This window comes from Mandrillus leucophaeus, unplaced genomic scaffold, assembly GCF_000951045.1.
Source record: "Mandrillus leucophaeus isolate KB7577 unplaced genomic scaffold, Mleu.le_1.0 Scaffold322, whole genome shotgun sequence".
NCBI classification, from domain to species: Eukaryota; Metazoa; Chordata; class Mammalia; order Primates; family Cercopithecidae; genus Mandrillus; species Mandrillus leucophaeus.
Window position 1 is genome coordinate 1,899,588 of NW_012103388.1, and position 23,197 is coordinate 1,922,784.

The following is a 23,197-nucleotide window of genomic DNA, read 5'->3' on the forward strand; positions in this document are numbered from 1 at the left end:
TTATGTGAAATGGAAGCAAATGTTTTATACTTGTATTTGCGTGCTCACAAACTGTCTTTCAAGTCAGATAACGGAACGGCAGTAACGATTAGGTGGCAAAAAATTTTTGAAAGAAAAAAATGTATTCTCCTATATTCAAGTGGGTATAAATGAGGGGGAAAACTGACTGTTCAAGTAAACTGGATCCTTTTCAGTGGAACACAGTGGCATATACTGAAGTCAGAGCTTTACACAACATCCGAGTTGTTTAAAAGCAACTCTAATATCTAATCAAACCTGGAGGACATACTTCAGACTTAGTTGGTCTCAGTCCTCACTCCCGTCCTTATCCCTGCCCTTGCCTTTTCCAGAATATTTGCTAAGAAACATCCACTACTTTCTTCTTTTCTTGGCTAACAATTTTTTTCTTGGGATTGGGATTGGGAGAGGAGAAATCAAAGTGAGTTTATCAGTGCCCTTCCAAAACTGGTGTTTGCTGTTTGTTTGTTTGTTTTAATTTAAAAAAAACTTGAGGGCAAAGTTTTGCCTTTAAAGCTATCTGTAGGCACCATGTTTTCTCTGAGACTTCAGCTGTGGGGTCCATGTTTAGATTCAGAATGTGAAGAAGAAAAGAAAGAACTAGAGGAGCTAATGTACTGGCCAGGTTTGAAAGGCATTGTAGTCTGTGCGCTTATCCCCATGCCCTACTTGTGCCAAAATACCCCTGCTGAGTCCCCACAGTTGAAGGAAAGCTACCTTTTTGGTGGGCTGTTTGTTTTACTGTTTATTGTTTGAACAACATTCCAATGTTTTCTCCTACATGAGAATATTCTAATAAGTACTTCACACAACCTATAATAATAGCCAAGGAATTGGACGATATTGCATCTCAGAGCATCTGAACTCCCACTGCCTGCCTCTCCTCTCCCTACCCACCTGGACCTCCTGCTAGTTTCCAAGCTGCTGGTGTTTATGGGGCTCTAGGCAGCCCCTGGGCTCTTTAAAATCTGCTGGGTACCATGCAGCCTACCCCAGTTGAATCATTTCCTGCTCCAGCCCTGCTGATAATGAGAAGTTCAAGGCAGGAAATAACAGTGGCAATATCAGTGGCTTTGCTTATAAAGTCCAAAAGCATTGTAACCTTTAGACCACTGGCTAAAAACGGCCAGTAACTGAGTTAAGGTAAGCTTGCACCTATAGATCTCCCAGAAGTGAGATTCTGACTGAGGCACACAGGAGGTGTATCCTGCGGCTCTTCTTGAGATACCTAAGGGTTAGGCACTTTGTGCACACAGTCAGGGTCCAGGAACCTGGAGCTCATTTCCTCATGCCCCAGTGTCCTTTTCCTCTTATTGTAAGAGTCTCATGCCTGTGTCTCCTGTTCCTCTCTCATGTGGCATAGAAACACTGACAGTGCCAGACACTCCCATATTGCCAGTGACAAAACTCCTGGAAGGTGCTAGCATCGGTCTTCAGGCATTCATTTTCATGGCAACCTGTTCAAAAAAAAAAAATAAGGGCAGAACTTTTTAACTGGTATGAGAAAAAACGTTCACACAATATTCAATACTCTGAAATTCTGCCTTACTTTGGGGGCTTAATGACTAATCTACTGGCAGACTTTGAAGCCTAAGTCATAGTCTCTATTGCCAAATTAGCACCTCAGTGTGTTTATGTTACAGTAGTGAAATATGTGCTGTATATAATACAACAAATTATCGTGGCCGAGTGCTATGGCCCTAGAAAGAATGTGATGGCTGTGTGCATGGCAAATTACACTGCAGTCTGCCTATTTTTCTACTCCTGGTTTCTAGGGCGAGCCAACGTAGCCAAGGGGTGAGTTTTGTCACGTATGGCTTTTCTTTGTTACTCCTCGGACCCCTAGCTTATAAATGTGTGCTTGGAAATTAACTCAGGGAAGAGGAGAAGCAAAGTAAAGGATCGGGGGTTGGGAATTGGGTTAGGGCATAGTTTTCTTGGATTTAAAAATATATGTGAGGATATAGTGGTAACACACATTCGAACTGGATAAGTTACAACTGTAGGGCATTTGATTCCTCTGTTTGGATTCTGAGGGCAGAGTTTACTCCCACTCAGATCACAGCTTTTAAGTATGGCCCTGGCCACATGATGATATAGCAGGAGGGGTTTATATCTGTGGACTTTAGCCTATAGATTTATGCAGTGGAAGAGGCTGGAGGACCCTTCTGGCCAGTCTCAACGGTAAAAGGGAGAAGGAGTTCTACTTATAAACTGTTACAAATTGGCCCTCAGTAATGGCTGTAGTGTTGATCAGACGATATAAGGGGGCCCCCAGTGATTCCTGGGATAACAGCTGTATGTAAGTCAGCCACTGAACATTTGCTTGTAGCCACTCTAGATTTTTGTTTTTATTGAAGGAAAAGGAGTATAAACATGGGACACACAGTCTGGAGGCTGCTTAAAGGGTTTCTCTTTTTTAAAGCTTATATTGAAATGTCAGTGTCTTGTGTTAAACTAACAATTGCCACCTTGGAGCTCACAATTCAAACCTGTGCTTGAGCATCCAAATGGTAACTAATATTTCTTCTGTTATAAAACAGGCTAATAAATAGTTACGTAGGTCCATGGTCTATAAATTGGAGGCATAGAAGTTGTCATTCGTCTTTGAACTGGCTTTAGACAAGCAGATGGTTTTCTTAGAGCACAAAATTTTGTAAGTGATTATCACGTTTCCTACTAAGTCAGGGAGGTTGTAGTCCAATTATGTATGCAGACGCTTTCCTTTGAAACATTTAATATTGGAGTAAATATTTACATTAGCATCAGTCTCTTTTATGTAGACTTGATTCCTGTTTACATTTATGTTCACAGTTAAATGAAGATTAACAAATGGAAATAATTATTTTAGCTGAAATTTCTATACATGTGAAATGATTTCTCAATTATGCTTAGAGTAGCTTTGGTCATGCCTTCCAGTGGGTGACCAAGACAGGAAGTTGCTGGCTTCCAGCATGTTCTCAATGGTAAAGGCCCCACTCTGACATTGGACCCCCATTGCTAGACACGTACACCTCCCTCAGTATACAACAGAGAGGGGCATTCCGTGTGTTCTGGAAAGATACAGGCTCAAACAGAAAGCTCCATGTTTGCTCATATAGCTAAATTGCATTCTGATACTTCTTTCTCCCTTTCCTCTTGCTAACTTTTGTTTTTGCACATATTGGGCTAGAAAACTTTTAAGTTTAATTGGGCAAAACTGGAGTTTTTCTGTACTTCATAATATTACTCATTTCCTATCTAACTTTTTAGCTAGCAAAATTTCAGTGTTGTAATCAATCTTCATTAATAGGGTATAGAAAGGGTAGGTTTTTTTCTCTCTCTTTTAATTTCGAAGTAACCTACAAGGCAAATTGTGCTCATTGTAGAAAATCTGGAGAATATAGATAAGCAAAAAGGAGAAGAAAAATCTAGAAGTTTCATTCGAAGATCCCATCTATAATTCTTAATTAAAAAATAGGGCTGTACTAGCCTATTATATCCTTAATGGAATATTGTAATGGTTATTAAATCAATTGACTCTGAATCTCTTTTTAATAAATGAGTCAGACTGTATTATCCAATTACTGTCAGCTGCTACCTTTCCAGAGAGCAGAAATGGTTATTTTGATTGAATTTTTTAAGCTTTTTGGCACCTTTAGGAAGAGGAGGGGGAAAGGCACAATTCAGGTTATGCTTTGTGGGCAGAATCCTGAGTAGAGGTGCTGATAGTATCACATCAAGAACACTGGCTTTAAAATAAAACAGCAGTTACATTTACTGTTCTCTACCACCTTATACCAGATGGGGGAAGAAAGGAGAGAAGCTCAGTTTTGAAAAGAAATGGGGTTTAACTCAGCCTGATCCCCCCCAGTTCTAAGGGTTTTCAGAAATTCTTTGAAAAGCCAGACATAGCTCTCAGCCGTACAAAGGTAATTATGGAATTAGAAGAGAAGAGTTAAGGACTCTGAATAAGGATAAACTTTTGGAATTCTTAGTATGAAGAAGGTTTGTTTTCTGTTACTACCTGTGCTGCCCTTAATTAAAAAAAATACAAAATGAATTATATTAACAAGTTGTTAGAATGTTTTGTGTTACTATCTCTCTTTCTCATTATACATTTGAACTTGAGGTAATAAGCAAGTGTGAAGATGGTGGGAGTAGGGAAATGAACAAAGGTGAGAGAAAAGGGGAGGATTCTCAACGTCTACCTAAGAGCGTATTGGCTTTTGCTCATCTTATAATGTGCTGTGTAACAATTCATATATATTTTCTCTCCTGTGGAAATAACTAGGAGATCAGTTTATTGGGAAAGACCTCACGGTGTAACTTAAAAATAAAAGGCAGGTAGAACTTCCAACTTTTTTTTTTAACATTACAGTGGACTTTTAAGCTGTAAAAAGAGTTCTGAAAATGCTAGATGTGATTGTTACTGTTGCTGTCACTTAGTGCTTTCACAAATAAAAGATAGAATATGTAGAAAATAAGTATACACTAATAAGGCATAAATACCTTTATGCGTGCGTATCACCTTTTTGTGAATTCACTTGACCGAATTTGGGTTATTTAACATTTTGGGATGCAACTACTCTTTTCTTTGGGTAAGAAATACATAAAAATGAATGAGTACATTTTCCTTGCACTCATGAACATATGTCTTATTTATTTTTCCTTCTCTATTTTTCCAAACAAAATACTCATAGTCAAGAAAGATAATATTACATTACAGAGCATCCTAACGTGCATAATTCACTTTATGCTCATGTGACAGTCAATCGTTATCCCCAGGAAAACCTGCCAGATCTATTATGTTACATCACACCTATTGCAAGTTTTAAAATTCTGGAACAAGTGTATATCAGCTTATATCCATAGGGCATCCCTTGGTTCTTGTGCAAAACCCACATAATTTTAAAAGGAGATGAAAACCCTTAGTAACCTTCTTACTATTCAAAATAAAGGTATGTAGCATTAAGGAAATAGAGAACTTTTAAAGTTAGCAAGTATTTCTGAAGATTAACTTGCCAATCCAATTTCTTACAATAAATAGTGTTTTTTATATTTCTTAATGTCTAAAATCTGGACATTTTTTGGTGACTTCGGGATTTAAAAAAAAGAAAGAAAGAAACAGATGAAAAAACCCTTGATCTTATATAATCCCTAAAGCTTTTTGTATAACCCCTTGTCATGTCAGTATGCACAATTAACCTCCCTCTTACATAATTATAATCAAGGAATTTACTGTGCCACCCAGATACAGAGTAGGTTTTTATCTCTTGTGAAATGTAGACAGTACTGGGTGGCTTAATTAGTGCTTTGCTTCTCTTTTTACAAATTCCAATCCTCTGCTTCCAAAGACTCATACTTGTATGCGAAGAAAGATTAGGAATACAAATAGAGTGATTTTACTCCTAGTTAGCTAATAATAACTCACTTTGTAATTGGGACTTGGTATTGCCAGTAATATCAGCTGGCGAAGGACTTACACATGCATAGTGTCTTTGAATGAAAGCAAATAACTGCAGTGTAGACTTGTCACCCTTATAATGTGACGATGTCTTTCATTCCCTAGACCTAGAATATCTTAGTAGCGTTTTTTAATCATTGCTAATAGGAGAATATAAAAGTATAATGTGATAACAAGCCAGGTTAAAGTGCAGCCTCTACCGTTTAATAAGTAGTCTTGGAAGTAGTGGATGTGTGCCCCAACATATCTATTAAGATATGGTCCCTGAGGCCAGAGTGCCCAGGTTTGAATCTAGACTGCCTGCGTTCAAGTTCTGGCTCTTCCAATTATGAGTCCTTGTGACTCAGAGCAAAGTTACTTAAACTCTCTGTGCCTCATTTTTCTCATCTGTGAAATGAGACTAATAGTAGTGTTTCTCATAGGGTTTAAGGGCAATTAAATGAATTCGTGTCTCTGAGCAGTTCTGAAACACAGCAAACACTAAGTCAGTGTGAGCTAGGCTGCTAGCTCTAGTGCCCCTAGTTTTTTATATCTTACAATTGCACAATGAAATAAGTTAGGGTAATCCTTACATTTTAAATCCTTAAATTTTAAATTTTAACTTTAAATGTTTAAAATCCATAAATGTTTAAAATAACAGTGTCTATGTGTAACAAAACTCTCCACTTTATATAGCAATGTTATGACATCAAAATATTTTTCTGCTTTCTTGTTCTTAAGATATCCAAGAAAAATTCAGGGCTAGTCAAGTGAGCCTGGAGGTCACAAAAGTGCTTTAGAGAAACAGAGGCAGAGTCTGGTTCTGGGGGTAAAATTGAAACTGTCTTACAGAGGTAAGGGAGAGATGAACTAGGAAGACTATGGGGGACTAGAGGTGCAAAGCAGAGAAAAGGGCATTTGTAAGAGACTGTCCTGTTGATGATACTTCAAAATTGCCAGAAATTCTTGGAAATAGAAAAAGATAGTTTGATCAACTGAATACCACTGAAGACCTATGGTTAGAAATAGACACTTCCAGGACCTTCTAGATAAGCCAGAGGAGAATCACTGAGGAAGAAGCTGTCCACACTCTTTTATTTTAGGACTTTGGAAATATAGAGCCCAGAATATCATGGTAATTAGAGAAAAGGAAATGCCTCATTATTGACATACCAATTATATTTTAAAAGTTTAATAAAATGCATTAGCCCTAAGATAAAATCTGACTTCTGATTATCTTTGGATTTTAAATTCCAGAACTGTTTTAAATTGATATAAACGCATGAATAATGTGAAATAACCAGAAACCATATATGCTGCTACATATGTATATTAGGTGATGGAAATAGTTTAATATATGCAATTAAAGATAACTCTCTAGTGTATTAAAGATATGACAGGTTTTCACCATTTCTGTTCCTGTGTTTTCCTTGACAGATGAAGGACTGAACCATGAATGCAAACTCTGCAGCCAGACCTTTGACTCTCCTGCCAAACTCCAGTGCCACCTGATAGAGCACAGCTTCGAAGGGATGGGAGGCACCTTCAAGTGTCCAGTCTGCTTTACAGGTGGGAAGATTATTTCAAGAAGACACAGGAGAGGCTGATGGCCACATCATGTCTTTCCTACCAAAGCGTTACTTCCCACTGCTATGGCCTTTTACAGACATGACTTCAGTTCACTTTGGGGGGAAGATGTTTGATTTCTGCTTTATTAGCATTATTGATTGCAGCCTACTTAAAGGCTCACATGAGCAGGAAGGTTAACTGTCAGGATGAACAAATGGCATTTCAAGTTCTCTCAGAAGTTTGCACTTTTCCATTTGGAAAACTACATACATGTTGTGTTCACTTTTTATTTTTCTCTCGATGTTAAAGGTTACCAAGGGTAAGGCTCCCTGCACAGAGCTGCTTTTTAATCACAAGATGTTCAGCTGAAAGTGCAGCCTTGTTGTCAGCACGTGTCTGCTACTTAAACATGGAGAATTTCATAACATTCTCCACCAGAAATAAAAAGATACTGTTAAAACTCACCCCAAATTCTCTGACATAGAAAACAGATTAGATGAGGCATTTATTGCCTATGAAATTGGATTTTTAGAGTAGAAGTTGATCTCCATTTACACTTTTAAGAAGAAACTTTTTAACAAATATGATAGCATTACAGTTTTTAGCAGGAAAAAAAAAAAGTAAATCTGGAACTTTCATTTGAAGCCCTTGGGGGTTGAAATATGATCACACACATTTCTGGTATTCCCCTAACAATGACAAAGTTATTTTAGAAAATCCTCTGTGATTATTTTGCATGTGTTTTAGACTCAGTGGTTAAGCCCCTCAAGCTATGTTGCCTTTTTATTTGTTGGAGGAGGGGGAATATATCCTTCTCTCAAAATTCACTTCTTTGTTTGCAGAGCAAAATTCCAAGCATTGATTATTTACCTTCACTGAACTCAGCCTATAGATTTCTGTTCTGTGATAAAATAAAAGGAGAGGGGCCATGTTCATTGCACAGTTAGCACAATTACTACCTGGTACGTTGATGACTCTGCCTTCAACAGTTGCCTGTTTGACTCCTTCATTCAATACTTCCATCAGCCACTCTTGATCCTTCTTTTGGAACTCTTTTTATTCTTCCAGGTTTATACTTAAAAATATATACTGCTATGGTTTACCATCAGTAGTATATATCTTAAGATACAATGAGTCAAGAGTCTGGATTCTTTATAAAAGCTTGTAAGTCTTCATAAAGGAGGACTGGGTCATAGGTCACCTCACAACTAAGACCCCTAATAAAATAGGTCTTTCATGTTGTAGCCAGAAGCCTCATAAAATGTATTGAGTTATATGCAGATTAGCTGCAAATCTGTGTAAAAACCTCATTTCTTCTTGTTGATATGGATAAAGAGACAAAAATGCAGTAATTGTACACAGTCTGCATTTTCTCTGCAGACAGACCTGAATTGTTTTAGTGTATCTTGAAGTAATTTAGAAATAACAATTTTTTTAAAACCCTTCCAATATAAAGTGTGTTAGGTGGGAAAGGAAATCTGAGCAGTTTTTTTTAAGGTAATGAGAAATGTGATTAAAATGTATGACTCACAAGAACAATATTCTAATATTTTAGGTTGGCTGGCAATTAGAATAATTTTAATGATTAGAGTGGAGTCAAAGTCAAATGCCAACATCTTTAATAAATCCTTTCCCTGCCTATACAGATTAATATTGTAGATGCAAACTTTTTTAGGTCACAGTGCACCAGGCATCCATCAGAAGTCAGTTCTGCCAACCCAAACACTGCCTCTGGCATATACAATTTAATTATTAATAGTATGTCTCCTAGGTAAACTGTTACACAGTCTTAGGGCCTTGTTTTGTAGTCATTAAAATTGAACATGTTTATATTATTGAAACCCTTGCATTCAGTGTGTAGGCTGAGTTGATCTTAAAGTATCCAAAGAGAATTTACCTGCCATTCTGTTTCACATTTATAGACAGTGCCCCAGAGTAGCTGTGGGATATGATTTTTAGCATTAACACATTTAAATAGAGAACTGTTTGCTAGCTATAACTTTAGGCAAACACAATAAACAGGGTTTTGGCATCTATGATTTCTTAACCTGTGGGTTGCTGAGAAATAGGAGTCATTTCTGTTGAGACAGAGCTATGCATTTGACAGTTTTCGGCTTTATTTTTTAAAGATTTATAGGGAGCAGGGCCTCCATAAACCTTTACTTTGGAGCTGTTTGGGTTGAATTAGGTGCTCTGTAGAGTGCATCTTAACAAAAGCCAGAGACCCAACCATGAGCGAATGTGACTCAGCTCTCCCCAGGTCTCCAGCAGTAAGTCACACCTGGGAGGCGTGCGGTCCAGCCTGCTGTGTTCACGCAGAGTCATTGACTGAGGGCATTTCGGAAACAAAATAACCCAAGTTCACCGTTCTTTTATCATTTCAGTATTTGTTCAAGCAAACAAGTTGCAGCAGCATATTTTCTCTGCCCATGGACAAGAAGACAAGATCTATGACTGTACACAATGTCCACAGAAGTTTTTCTTCCAAACAGAGCTGCAGGTAATGTCCTCATGAAGAGGACCGGGATTGAACTCAGTTGCTATTCTTATAGGAAACAGGGGCATTTTAAATCTGGATTCACAGTCTCACTCACCCTGGGCCACCATGATGCTTTGTGTGTATTGGGGCAAAGGGAAAATTAGAGCCTGGATTAATAGACACCCAAAGTAATTTTGCCTCTGGCTGCTGTCAATCATAAAAAGAACTAGAACAGACCTATAATTGGACCTTCTGACCCAGTGTGATAGACTTAGGGGTCAGGTTTATTGGACTGTGGGATCATTCACCTCGCTTGTCATGACTCATTCTCCCAAACCCTGTTTTATTCATGTTCTGTTCCCACTGGGCTCCAAGCTGGGTGGATGTCCAGGTTATTGTTGTCCTGAGGGGCTTAAAATTGGAAGGGAGAGAGGAAGAAAAGAAAGAAATCTACTCTTGTCCAGTATGTATATCTTCCATTTAATGGAATAGAATAAGTATTACTTAACCAAAGCCTTATAGTTGAAAATTTTGCACCCAAAGACATTGAATCTAGCCTTGAGTGGTCCACTTGATTAATGTGTGACTAATCTTGGTCTGTAAGTCCTCTGAACCTCAGATATGAATAAATAAACATCACGCTTACAGGCTGTTAGACAGTGAAAATGAAATGATGGGTACGGATATAAGATATAAACATAGGAAGATTTGGTTATTCTTATTATTCTTAGCTATAGACTGGTAGTTTTAAAAAAATGAGTCAGAGACCTAGATTCTATTCCAGAAATATCACTTATTATAAAAGAAAAATAACTTATTTTTAATATTACTTCACCTTGAAAATGAGTATAATGTCTTATCCTTATTTTTCTGATGAAATGATCTGAAAGTAACATGCTTTTTGTTCGATCTTGTTGGTTCCCATGGAGGAGAATAGAGTCGAACTGAAAATTATTCTGTTATTATGAGTATTACTATTAACAACACAGGTATTTAGCCTAAAATGAGGGTTGCAGTTAATTTTCACGTTGAATCCCTGAACCAAATAAAGAGCTGATCTGGTTGACCTGGGAACGGCAAGACTGAGGGACTTGGAGCCCACCCATTCCTCAGTCTTCCATCCCACAGTGGGTCCTGGGGCAACTTTGTGCTTCCTTGGGCTCTGATGAAATGAGATTTATGTGAGTTATGTGTCAAAATAAGGAATGTGCAGTTTATCTTCTCAGTTATCATTCTAAAAGTGAACAAATAATAAGTTAAGGAGATGAAATACAAAATATAAGGAAGAATGGGTGAGCCCATTTAGTTGACATAATGTGTCAGTAGATCCAAATTAAAGTTACTGTCTTACCTTGTATCACTTCTAAAAATGCTATTCTGTCACATCTGTTCCTGAATTGAATATAGAAGGTAGGCCAAGTCAGACTATTGTTTAAAAATACATCTCATTAAAATAATCTAAATTTCTGTTTGAAAAAATACTACATTTTTATTGCATAGGTATGAAAGCATAAGTCATTTCAGTTTTGTGAATCTATAAAGGATTTGGCCAAAACACTTAGTAATACTGTTAATTAGTATGTAAACTGTGAGGCAGAATTAAGTAATCATTTAAAATCAAAGCTGTAGAGTTTCTGTAGAGACTGATTCCTATCTAGTGTTCTTGAAAACAAAAATGTTTGCAACAAACTTCCACTTTTGTACTGTATGAGTAGATTCTCACCTGGCGGTACCTTCAATGTCTTTCATTAAAAGAATTCAACACTATGGTAGCAGTGGCCTCTGCCCCATTGTAGAGCAGACAAAATGAAGCAATTAATCACATCCTTCAAGATTCCAGGTTTCCTTTATGATGATGTATTTTCGGGTTTTATTCTATGTGGAACATATAGTAGTCACCCTTTTCTACAATTAGCATAGACCAGTCACAAACTCCTTGATCTCGGGATGCCTTTACATTCTTAGAAATTATTGAGGACCACAGGGGCTTTGGTTTTTGTGAGTTACTATCATTTTCCATATTAAAAATCAAAATGGAGAAATCTATTAAATACAGGAATGCAAGCACACATTCTATTAGCTGTCAGAGAGATGATGTCATCACATGTTAGGCAGCCTCTAGAAAACTTCACTGTACCCTCTTGAGATAATGAGAGTGTAAGGGGCAAATAACGTCTAATATTATTGTGAAAATAGTTTGACCTTACAGACCTCTCGAAAGTGTTTAGGAGACCACAGAAGTCCCTGGACCACCCTTTGAGAACCACTGGCATAGAAATTTTAGTGCAGAACACACAATTCTTTTTGAGTATTTGTGACCTTTTTAGTCAAACATCTGCCAAAACATTTCTGACTCACTCATTCAAATTGTGATCTGGGCCAAACAGAGACTTACTCTGTAATCCAAAACTGTGAGCCTTATATTTCCAATCCCACAACTCGAAATTATATATATTTGCTCTTGATGCAAATACTCAGGTTTAATATGTGAATCATTCCCTAGATAAGAACAGTATTTATGGTGAGTATGTGATAATGATTATGAATCTGAGATGAGATATTGACTACACAGTCAATATTTCACAAAGCTATAATTCGTAGTTATCGGAATCTCTATGTGGGTCTATTTTCTGAAATCCTCAATAATATCAGTGGTTGTAGTTTCAACACATTAAGAAAAATGGATCAGAGTTAACTTGACTTTCTAGTTTTGAAAGTGTTTTTATTTTTATATTTTATAAAATTCGTGGTCCTGTGCGTTTGCTTTCATTACCCAAATCGCATTTATACCAGTGCAGGATGGAATTAATGTAATTTTGAAATATTGATTTATTGTATTTGCTGTATAGAAAATGGGATGGTAAGTGTACAAAAACCATGAAACATTTTGTTATTTTCCTAGGACAAGTGAAAAAAATTTTCTAAAATTCGGGTGACAATAGAAAATAGGATCTATAACCAAAATAACAAGAGAGTAGAAAAATGAAGCCATTTTATCAGCCCACTGTAGTGCATGCCTTGGTGTGCAACATAAATGTAAATTTTAAACCACTTGAACTCATCTACTTTTTTATGCCACCAAAGTTAAGAAATAAGAAGGACTTTTCACAAGAGACTATAAAACTAAATGTCTAAGAACTGCAATCGTATTAGAGATTTTAAAGCATACAATTTATTTGGCTTTTCTATCAAGGTGAGAATAATAGGTTAAGTTTAGGCTAAGCATTCTGGAATTGACCATCAGCATCACTATGGATATCTTTTAAATGTACATAAATGATTTCATGACCATAATACATAATTTACATTTCTTTCACTTTATACCCAGTTGAAAATATGAAGAATTTTTTGTGAATAGAGCTTTGTTAGGTATGAAATTCATATATATGTATATATATACACACATATATATGAAGGAATGTTCGTGAAAATTACCTGCCACCATACACACACACACACACACACACACACACACACACATATATATGTATATGGGGATGTATAAGTATGTGTACTTGTGTGTATATACACTATGTGTGGACATATACTATGTATGTACACATATATATAGTGGTGTGTTTCCTTCATTTGCACTGCCTACAAAACCAGTCAGAATGTGGATAATTCATTATACACTGTTCATCTTCAGGAGATCAAGCACTCAGGCACCATCCTTTGAATGTCACAAACCACAAGTCCTTTTAGATTTAGGCCAGATGAAGCCCTTATTTCTATGAAACATTTAATCTGAGTCACACTTTTTGCCAGTGTAGGAGTTCTGTTCATCACACAACCCATCAACCTTGCTGACCAAGAGTTCTGCATTCCAGTCCAGATATATGTCTGGACTGGAATTTTATATGATGTATATAATATAAAATTATATCATTATACATATATACACACATAAAAATATAATATAATTGGTAGCAAGATATAACCTTTCTCTTTTGGTAGAGTTTCCCTCCATTTTTGCAAGAAATTCTAATACACTTCAAAGGCCACCTAGCATGCTGCCAGGAGAGGAGATGTGCTTTGGAATAAGAGTCCATTATTTCAACTCAATGAACATTTTATTATTTTTTAAGTGAATGAATGTGTTCAATGTTTCACATGTTTTCCTAATAGACCTCAAAATTTTTCAGCAGAACCTAAGGAAGCTGCTTTGAGAGAGGATGGTATGGTCCAAGAATAATATCCTACAATGCATATTTGTATCCAAAGTGGTTTATGCAGGTGTGAGCAAGTGGTGTTTGTAAAAATCCTGTTGAATAGGCCACATTCTTTCAGTACACTAATTGCTGTTTAATTGGTGCCTCCAGAAAAGCTACTATTGGATGGCAATGATCAAATCATCCTCTCTCCCAACGTGTCCACATAGAAAATTCTGTCAGCCCTCTTGTTATAAATTTAATGAAGATTGAGGGAATTCCTGCAGTGTGGGTGGAAGAAATTGGTCTAGTTGAACTTTAGGCTCTGAAATTCTAGTATTTCAATTCCTTTTGAATCAAAGATTATCTTAATACCCAGCCCTTCCCTTCATTAAGTCATGAGTGCAATGTTTCCTACATTCAAAGTACAGTAGTAATTTGACATTTGAGGGATACACTGAGACTTTCAGAAATCTCTAAGGTTTAAATGTGTAATTGTCACTGTAACTGTTTGATTTTCTTCTCAATCACTTTTCCACCAAATCACCTGATTCTGATGCATATTTTCACACCACAGTTTAACTGGTGCTTGAGTTTTATGGTCATATTACTGAAGGAAAAATGAATTCCTGCATATGGGATGGGACGTATAAGACAACAATACAGCATTGAATTGTCCCCATTGAGTGGCTTGCTGGGTCACTTGCTAACTTAGCTACTGATCCTAAATTAGCTTTTCAGTGAGTATAACACAAAATCTGTCTCAAATAATTAAATAATGCTTGATGAGGCATTTAGGAGTCCTTGTTAATAGTCAGAATTACAAAGGCTATATTACATACTGCTATAGTCCCCGTGCCATTATTAAGAAAATATACTTATTAAAAATACTTATAGGCCAGGCACAGTGGCTCATGCCTGTAATCCCAACACTTCGAGAGGCTGAGGCAGGCGGATCACTTGAACCCAAGAGATTGAGACCAGCTTGGACAACATGGTGAAAGCCTCATCTCTACCAAAAAAAAAAATTACCCAAGTTGAGGTGCCTGTGGTCCCAGGTACTCAGGAGGCTGAGGTGGGAGGATCACCTGAGCCTGGGGAGGTTGAGGCTGCAGTGAGCCATGATTGCACCACTGCACTCCAGCCTGAGTGACAGAGAGAGAAAGAGAGAGAGAGACCTTGTCTCAAGAAAAATATATATATACACACACACACACACGCATACACACATATATATTATATATACACATATATACATATGTAATATATACACATATAATATATACACATATATTATATATACACATATATACATATGTAATATATACACATATAATATATACACATATATTATATATACACATATAATATATACACATATATAATATATATAATTCCATCTTTTTAAATTCACCATGATGCCAGACACTTTATGGCATACTTAAAATAATTAGGCATATATTTACAATCTACTAGGAAAGAGAAGATAGGCAAAGAAATAGCTACTATATGAGGTAATATGTAATCAATTGTTATAAATCTTCCAAGAAAACATGTTTCTTCTCCAGCTGGGAGAATCAGGTGGGAGGCACCCCTGCTGGCTTGGATGGATGGTTATGGAATTCAGAGAACATAATAGACACTCACTGAACGTTGGCTCTGTGACCTTCTTGCTGCTTTCCTAGTCCTGACCTAAGTGAACAAAATCCAGATTCATCATTATTTGAAAATAAAATCTCTATCTAAGACATACCAGAACTTTCCTGAGTTCTCTGTTCTAGCTTACTGGAATAATTTGGCAGTGAGTCATACCTCATTGCAAAATTTCATGTTAATCAGTTTCCAGGTGAAAATTCTGATTTGTAAACATTCATCCTTTTCAAGTGGTTAGGAGTCTTGGGCTTTGTTTTGATTTTTAACCTCTAACTACAAAACGAAACATGTATACTTGCTTCCAGAAATGTATTCCAGGCTAATATACTCCCCTGCCTTTCATCCAGTTACGGAGGTGTGGCTAAGACAAATGGTTTTACTTTACCCCTCCACGAAAGACAAGGTAGAAGAATCGGAGTGTAGTTTGGAAAAAAGTTTGTTTTAGCTTATTTTTTCATATTTTCCTCCAAGCGAGGCTGAAATCCTCTTTTGTAAACAAGAGGAATGAAAGGGTGTGTATTCACAGCACATCGAGAAGAAGTAACCCTCATCCCCATTTTCTCACTTTTTTGTATTTTTCAAGGGCTTACTTTTTATTTCCTACAGAGCTTAAATTATTTATTTATTTATTTTTTAATGTTTTATTTATTTATTTATTTATTTTTGAGACAAACTCTTGCCTGGTTGCCCAGGCTGGAGTGCAATGGTGCCATCTTGGCTCACTGCAACCTCTGCCTCCTGGGTTCAAGCAATTCTCCTGCCTTAGCCTCCCAAGTAACTGGGATTACAGGTTCACACTGCCACCCCCAGCTAATTTTTTTGTGTGTATTTTAGTAGAGATGGGGTTTCACTGTGTTGCCCAGGCTGGTCTCAAACTCCTGAGCTCAGGCAATCTACCCTCCTTGGCCTCCCAAAATGCTAGGATTACAGGCGTGAGCCACCACACCAGGCCAAAATTTCTTTTATCATCCCCACACAAACTATAAAACTCAAAACCCTGTTCTGTCTTGCCTCTTATCATGTGTTGTTCTGCTGGGACCCCTGGGTTGGAAATATTTGCCCATCACCATGTCTAGATCTGGCAGATCTGGGTCCTATACTGATCAGTTTGGAGGAAAGTCAGTGTGGAGGATTGTAATTCCCACCCCTTCCTGGAGGGTCTGGGCCTCATTCCTTTGCTCTTTACATCCTTAGATCCACTGTGCCCCTGTGTATCTCTTGTTCTTGGGGCTGAAATCGCAGCCCTTAAGCACATCCCAAGGACATCAAAATGCACAGGAGTATAAATTGTGTCAAATGAGCACGTGGCTCTGGAACTGGTCCGTTTTGTACATCACCTCATTTCTTTGCCTTGTGGGCCTGCAGGGCTTTGGAAGTAAATTGGTGCTACAGCAACTTCCACTTAATTTGCTCAGTGGTTAAATTGACCTATCTCTTTTATTTGATCGGATCTCCAGGAACCGAATCATTTGCATTGATTTATTGATTGGTGCTATGTTTTCACCATTAGTTTTGATCACTTTCAGCTGTTAATATTGGATAATTCAATCAGGATTGATTGGCCTTACCATTGAAGGCAGAAAGTTAATCACGTAGGACACGAACAGGACATGGCTAAGCTAACCTCAGTTTGTTATTCTCCTCTCTCTCCCTTCCACCACCCCCCCCCCATCATCTATGCAGTAGCAAAAAGATAAGAGTTTTTGTTAAGCAAAGGAGGGAGGTTGCAGTTGTATAGCATTCATAATGCGTCTAAAGGTAAGATCGTTTTATTTGGCTTTTTAATAAAATTGCATCTAGAAATTAAGCAAGCATACAGAAAGATAAGCACGATTATCACAATGAACTCATTTGGACTAAATGAGTAAATGCATTTTCAATTACCCATTTTGTACCAATAAATGCCTAATCTGTGTGTGCATGTTTGGAGGCACAACCTGGGCTCACCTTTTTCTAAATTTGGCCCTTCCTGCTTCACCATGTGTCCTGGTAGTCAAATTTTCAAGAATCAAGTGGTTAATATGACTGAAGTAAGGGCAACAGAGGTAATTGCAATAAGCTAAAACCACTTTATTTGCATTTGAATTGTTTCTACAGCACTCCAGCTCAGTTTTTAAAAATTCTCCATCCATTAATTTCTTGATGTTCATATTGATGACTGGTTTTTGCTATTAAAAGAGGGAGCACCACCTCTTCATTCTAGGACTCGTTCCCTCCTCACACAGCCCTGTTGTTAGCGAGCTGCCATTACATTATTTTTTTGTCTGGCCCAGAGTTGACGACAGATGGCCATCTCCGAACTGCCATCAGTGCGGCTTTATGGAGCATCCAGCCAGGGTGTACTGAAGAGCACTGTGGCCAGTTCTGCAGCCCCCTCCCTCCCACCCCCTGGAAATGTTCATCACCTCTGCCACATTCTGCTTTGGCTGGGCTCTGCTGGCCCTGCCATCTTCCGTGTCGCCAAGACAGCCTGCTGCCGTAGCACCGGAAGATCTGCCTCCATTAGGAAGGACAGACTGCATGTGACTGTCTCGTAAAGACAGAGCTCTTGTCCCAGCGTCTTTGTAGTTGGATCCTTTGGAGAGATCCGGAAATCCAAATTTCCAAAACATTCTGCAATCTAGAGAGGCACATGGAATTGCCACATGTTTCTGTTTTAGATGTTTGCACCACACATGGATCAGTTTCCTCACATTAGTAGAGACAAAGTGGCAAGAATAGACCCTTTATGTTTACAGACTTTCCTCTAACTATGGGGAAATACCACTTCCATATCCAGCTGTCGTGACAATTAGGATAAGAAAGATAGTAATCATGGGCTTCCACTATAAATCCCCCGAAATGAGCAAAGAATCCATTTCGGCGTCTTCCTGATCCATCAATGTGGCGATCCCTCGGACAGCCGGGTGAAATGAGCTGCTGCTGTGCATTTGGAGAAAGATTGATAGGCTGCTCTTGATCGAGTTTGCTAAGGCCAGGCAGCTTCAGAGCCAAACGTGTATTTTAAGAGGAATTCACATTTGTATCCTTTATTGTTATATTTGCAGCGAATCTACAGCTTGGAACAGGCTCTGCCCTGCAGCTATGAAGGAGTAAGTTCCCCTTATTGGAGAGAGAGAGTAGTGTTCTGTAAAAGCCGGAGATGTGGCGGCGAGATGAATAGTGCTTAAAAGCTGTGCTTGCGGTGCTGTCATTTAGAACAGCAACTCCGAGGCTTTAAACGGGAGTGAAAGGCAGGGTAAACGAGTCCTTTAATAGTGGTGAAATTTTAAACTGCCTAAAATAACAGGTCTCCTTCATTGATAACTTCATTGAATGAGTGAGTGGAAACTAACTGGCCAGGAACTGCTTTCCCATAGGAGGGCCAAGTTTGCAAAAGTGGAGCTTTTTCCTTGGGCCCCTCCATGTCTGGGAGGGCAGCTTCTTTTCTGTGTGATCCCTGCCCCTGCATTGACAGCAGCTCCTGGCTGGCAGAAGACCGTCCTTCACTGGAAACCCAAAGCGCTCATAAAAGATTTCCTTTTTCACTTTGCCAAAACTTAATTTTCTAATTGTCTGACTTACACCACTGGGCACATCTGCTAAGCTTGTGTGCCTTCTAGACATATAAAAGGCTACTGTGATACCATTAAATATCAGCAGTGTGCTTTGCTGTGCTTTGAGTTTATAAGGGTGAAAGGTGATTGTGCAGGAAAATGGAACAGTATATTTGCTGTGAGACAGACACCAAGGCTTCACTCCCATACTCAGTTATAATTCATGACAGTACTGGTGGGAAGCCCTTATCCCTCTGAGGAGTTAATACATCTCCACTGAAGCCTGCTGAGAGCACCCTGCATCCCCCCCACCATCTGTGCGCTCACTTCCTAGCTCTCTCCTCTCTTTCACCCTCTCTGTTACTTTTTCCTGAGATCTCTTGGTGTTAGTATTGTCAGACTGCTACTGAATTGTAAAGGTGGTTCTCCAAAGCAGAATTGTCATTTAACTAGGGGAAGAGCTGGGGAGAATGCATTACAGCATTGTTTATTGTCTCATTTAGAAAATGTCGATTGGAAATTAGAGAAGCAGCAATGCCTTAAACCCATCGCTGACTCTGAGAGCCGAGGCTGTGCTGCTAATCATCGATTAGTACCATGGCCTGAGTGTGGATGGAGGTACCCATGGCCTGAGTGTGGATGGAGGCCAGGGACACAAAACAAGGTGTGCATCGCAACCCAAACTGACCCTGTGCTGAACCTGAGTTTAGTGTCCTGGAAGTCAAACTTGAGTGAGACCAAGGTCCGGAGAACTGCTTGCCCACTCTGTCCATTGGCCTGGGCCAGCCAGTGGCATGAATGCCAATCCAGACCCCACATGCTGGCCCCATCTGCCATGCGATGCCACCCACTCTGAGGACCAGAGCTAATTGCCTTGGAGCTACCCAAGTCTCAGTTCAAAATGATCAAACCCCTGGGTTGTACAGAACTTCACTTAAAAGAGCAGTGGTGATTTGTGTGATGCAAGCTACAGTCTAAAGTGAAAGAAGCCAAGATGGCCAAAGTGTTGCAGCCCAGAGCTGGCAGAGGGTCACAGAAATAGGTGGTTTGTTCCCACTCTGTCCTATCCCCTTGTGTTCTCTCCCGCCTCCCCCGCCCTCTGCCCTCCCACTTTCTGCTGGGAGCCCAGAAGGTGATGGGACATGCGGAGGGCGTGTGCTGAAACAAAGGATGAAACTGCACCTTGTTCATAGCCGACCCAAGATTAATTTGCAACGTTTCATAGTATGTGTTCTTGCCATACTCCATTGTTAGTACTCCTTTTAAAAGATAAATCAAATCCGGGTCTGAAATACCAGTGTATGCATTTAACAGATGTGATGCCATAGGGGACCTACTGTGTTATAAGCTGCAGAAATCGCCTTTTTATGCCTTAGACTCCACTTATTCCAAAGAGGCTTTCGAACTGCAGCGGCGGGGTGAGAGGTCATGCATTAAGACAGCGGCACCCACGCGTAATTCCGCCTCGCGTGTCATTGGCTCACGGTCTCAATCTGATGTTTGGGTGGCATTAGTCACATCGTCTCGTTCCTCCTCCAAAGGAAAAGTAGGGCAAGAATGGCTGTGCTCACTGTCCAGGTTTTCTTGGGTGAAAGATCACTTTGAGATGACACAGCTGAGTAGTCAGCCTGAAATCCTGGTTGGTATTTTATTAATTTTGCACCAAGATAAATCCTGAAATTCTGACAAACTCCATGACAGGTGAAATTCCTTCTTGCAGAATCTGCGCAGCAAGAGGCTGCTCATTTCGTTCTGTTCCGAGGCAGGCAACAGGAGGGCAGCTTTATAATCAGCCCTCAAAGGACCCCCAGCCGCCCCAGAGTCTCGGGCTGATTGAATAACTCCTGGGCCTCTTCCCCTAGGCCTCCATCAGCGGGGGTCCTGTGGAAAGCAATCTCCCGCAGACTGGCACTGAAGTGAGCTTTAAACCACCATTTTCTGCTCTCCAGAGGAGCCCGGAGTACTAAAAGATAGATGGACTGCAGATATTTTATGAGAAACTGTCAGAAGAAGAGCAGAGTAAATGTTTTTTTTCTTCTTCTTCTTTGAGTCACACACTACATCACTGTTGAATTTCTCCCAGAATCTTTTACATTTCAAGTGAGAAATTAATTGGTTGCTAACCTTTAATTCCCCCCTCCCTCTTCTTCGTTGTCTTCCTCCTTTTTTTTTTTTTTTCTTAAATATTCACACAGAGGCCCTCTGCTTAACCACAGTTGCAGAAAATCAGTACCATTTGCAATGAAATATTTATAATGACAGAATGAAAAATTGGATTCATTTTCTGGACTGTAGCCGAACAGTCTGCAACTTTGGTGCGGCATTGTTTAGCATCGCTCATTCCTCCCTTTCATTGGCGTCGTTTTCGGAAACATCCCGCATGGACGCTCACCTATGCTTTGGAGGGATGCCTACCAAAACACAGAGCCTGTTTTTAGTCTTAAAAAGAAAATAGAGGAGAAAGGCACATGTTTGTGTTGTGCTGCTGTGTGGGGGCCACGCGGATGTGACCTATAAAAAGGTAGAGAGGACGTGAACTCTGTCAAAAGGAAGGGCGTGCTTGCCCTGTAGGGAAGAGATGGGAGAAGTTTATAAGGAATACAGGAGACAGTCTGGCCTGGACTTCGTTGCAGAGCACAAATAGCAATCAGCGTGCCATCGTATCTTGGGGCAGATTTGTAAGGGGAACGGGAAGGCAGACGGAGGTGTGTAAATACGCGTTGAATATCGTAGCTCACTTTCTTTCTTCCCCTCAGTGTCTGCTGTGTAGGCTTTTCTGGCCATGTGACCCATGTCTTCAGAGCTGCCTCCTAACCCGGGCTGATGATTGCATTTTTTAAGAGATAAGAGATGAAAGGATTTTGCTAGGACAGCCCAGTGTTGTATGTTAAACAAGTATGCCTCACAAGTGCGAGAGCCACAACAATACACTGCCTCTTATTACAGGGCTGGGTTGGATTTGTAGCAAGTTTCCTGGGCAGTACATTTGGGTCTAGCAAATAAGTTTGTACTCACTACTCCACAGACAGGCCCAAAGAGCCTGCCTGTTTCCTCTCCCTCCATTGGAATACGACAAGGGATTTTACCCTATAAGAGGGCCATCCCAGCCTTCCATCCCAGGCCTCTGTGTTAACTTTTTTTGGTCCTTTTTTGGAACACCGGGTTTAATTAGTTTTAGTGTTGTTTTATTTTTATGGTTTTTCAAAAGTGAAAATAGTTCTAAGTAGATTCAAGCATCAATACAAATAGCCTCAAATTCCAGTTTTGAAGGTTTCTTCACTGAATTTGCATCATGCATTGCCAACTCCACAAGATCAATAATCCATATTTTATTATATAATAAAGGCTGCCCGTAAGTGAATTGGCTCATTCATTCCATCTGATTAGCCCTATTGTATTCATGGAGAGAAAAAAGAACACAAACTTACCTTCACCAATGTATTGCATTATTTGGATATAAAAAGCTTCCAGCACTATAGAACAATTGCATAAGGATAAGAGATAATTCATTTCAATATTTGTTTACCCTAAGAAGAATATGACTCCTATCATCCTGCGGTTTTTGGTGACAACTTTAAGCTTCACATCCACTGCGTGGAACTGGTCTCCGGTCAGCCTGGTCTGAGCACCCTTTAACAGGTCTTTCTTCCAGCCAACAGCAAGAATCCCACTCCAAAATTCTGAAAAACAACTGGGATAAACAGCCTTTTTCTTTTATAACCCTTGGAGAGATTCACCTTTTACTTACCCTAAGGCCATTTCCTCTTATTCATCCACGGATTACCATTTTCAAGGTTTTTGAACGCTCACTGTATTCTCTGAAGCAAAATCTTAGCACAGGTTTGTGCTCACTAAGGTGATGAGAAACTGAGCAGGAAAGGAGTGGTTCATTACTGGGATCTCTCAAGATCACGATGCCTAGTTTAACTTGTGGGTGACACATACTTTCTCGGAGGCTTGGAGTTTTTATACAGGCTTCCAGATTGTCTTTTCATTGCATTCCAAAAAAAATGATTTTGAGAAATATGCTGACAGTTCAGCATGAAATGATGTGTGTTCTGACACACACTGCATTGTAGCTTAGGAAGCTAGCCTGAAGTCATTTTTCTGTAGCGTTTCTATGACTCTGATGAAGGGGAGAAAAAGAAGTTTCCTTTAAAGCGTATGCTTTAGGATGTGACAATAACTTTTCTCCTGCGCGGTGCGTGGGTTCAGTAGACTGTTTCCACTTAACCCTTATTATTGTTTTCTTTCTTGAGTGCCAGGGTTAAGGGGAAGAAATTTTTTCTTCCATTAGTTTTTCAACAACTTAGGTGAGTCTGAAATATATACCCAAGTAAATGGGAACTGTAATAGTGGTGTGTTC

The 23,197-nt window shown here is 39.2% G+C and overlaps 1 protein-coding gene across 3 annotated transcripts in view; it reads left to right on the plus strand.

Moving 5' to 3' along the window:
• The window catches only part of ZNF521 (zinc finger protein 521), a 307,436-nt gene that overhangs the window by 270,647 nt on the left and 13,592 nt on the right, over positions 1–23,197 (plus strand). For all 3 annotated transcript variants that reach the window (XR_001006888.1, XM_011988057.1, XM_011988056.1), the window contains 2 exons: positions 6,881–7,012; positions 9,397–9,512. Coding sequence is in view for 2 of the 3 variants with exons in the window: in XM_011988057.1 (XP_011843447.1) it covers positions 6,881–7,012; positions 9,397–9,512 (248 nt within the window). In the remaining variant the exon portion in view is untranslated. The remainder of the gene's footprint in view (positions 1–6,880; positions 7,013–9,396; positions 9,513–23,197) is intronic.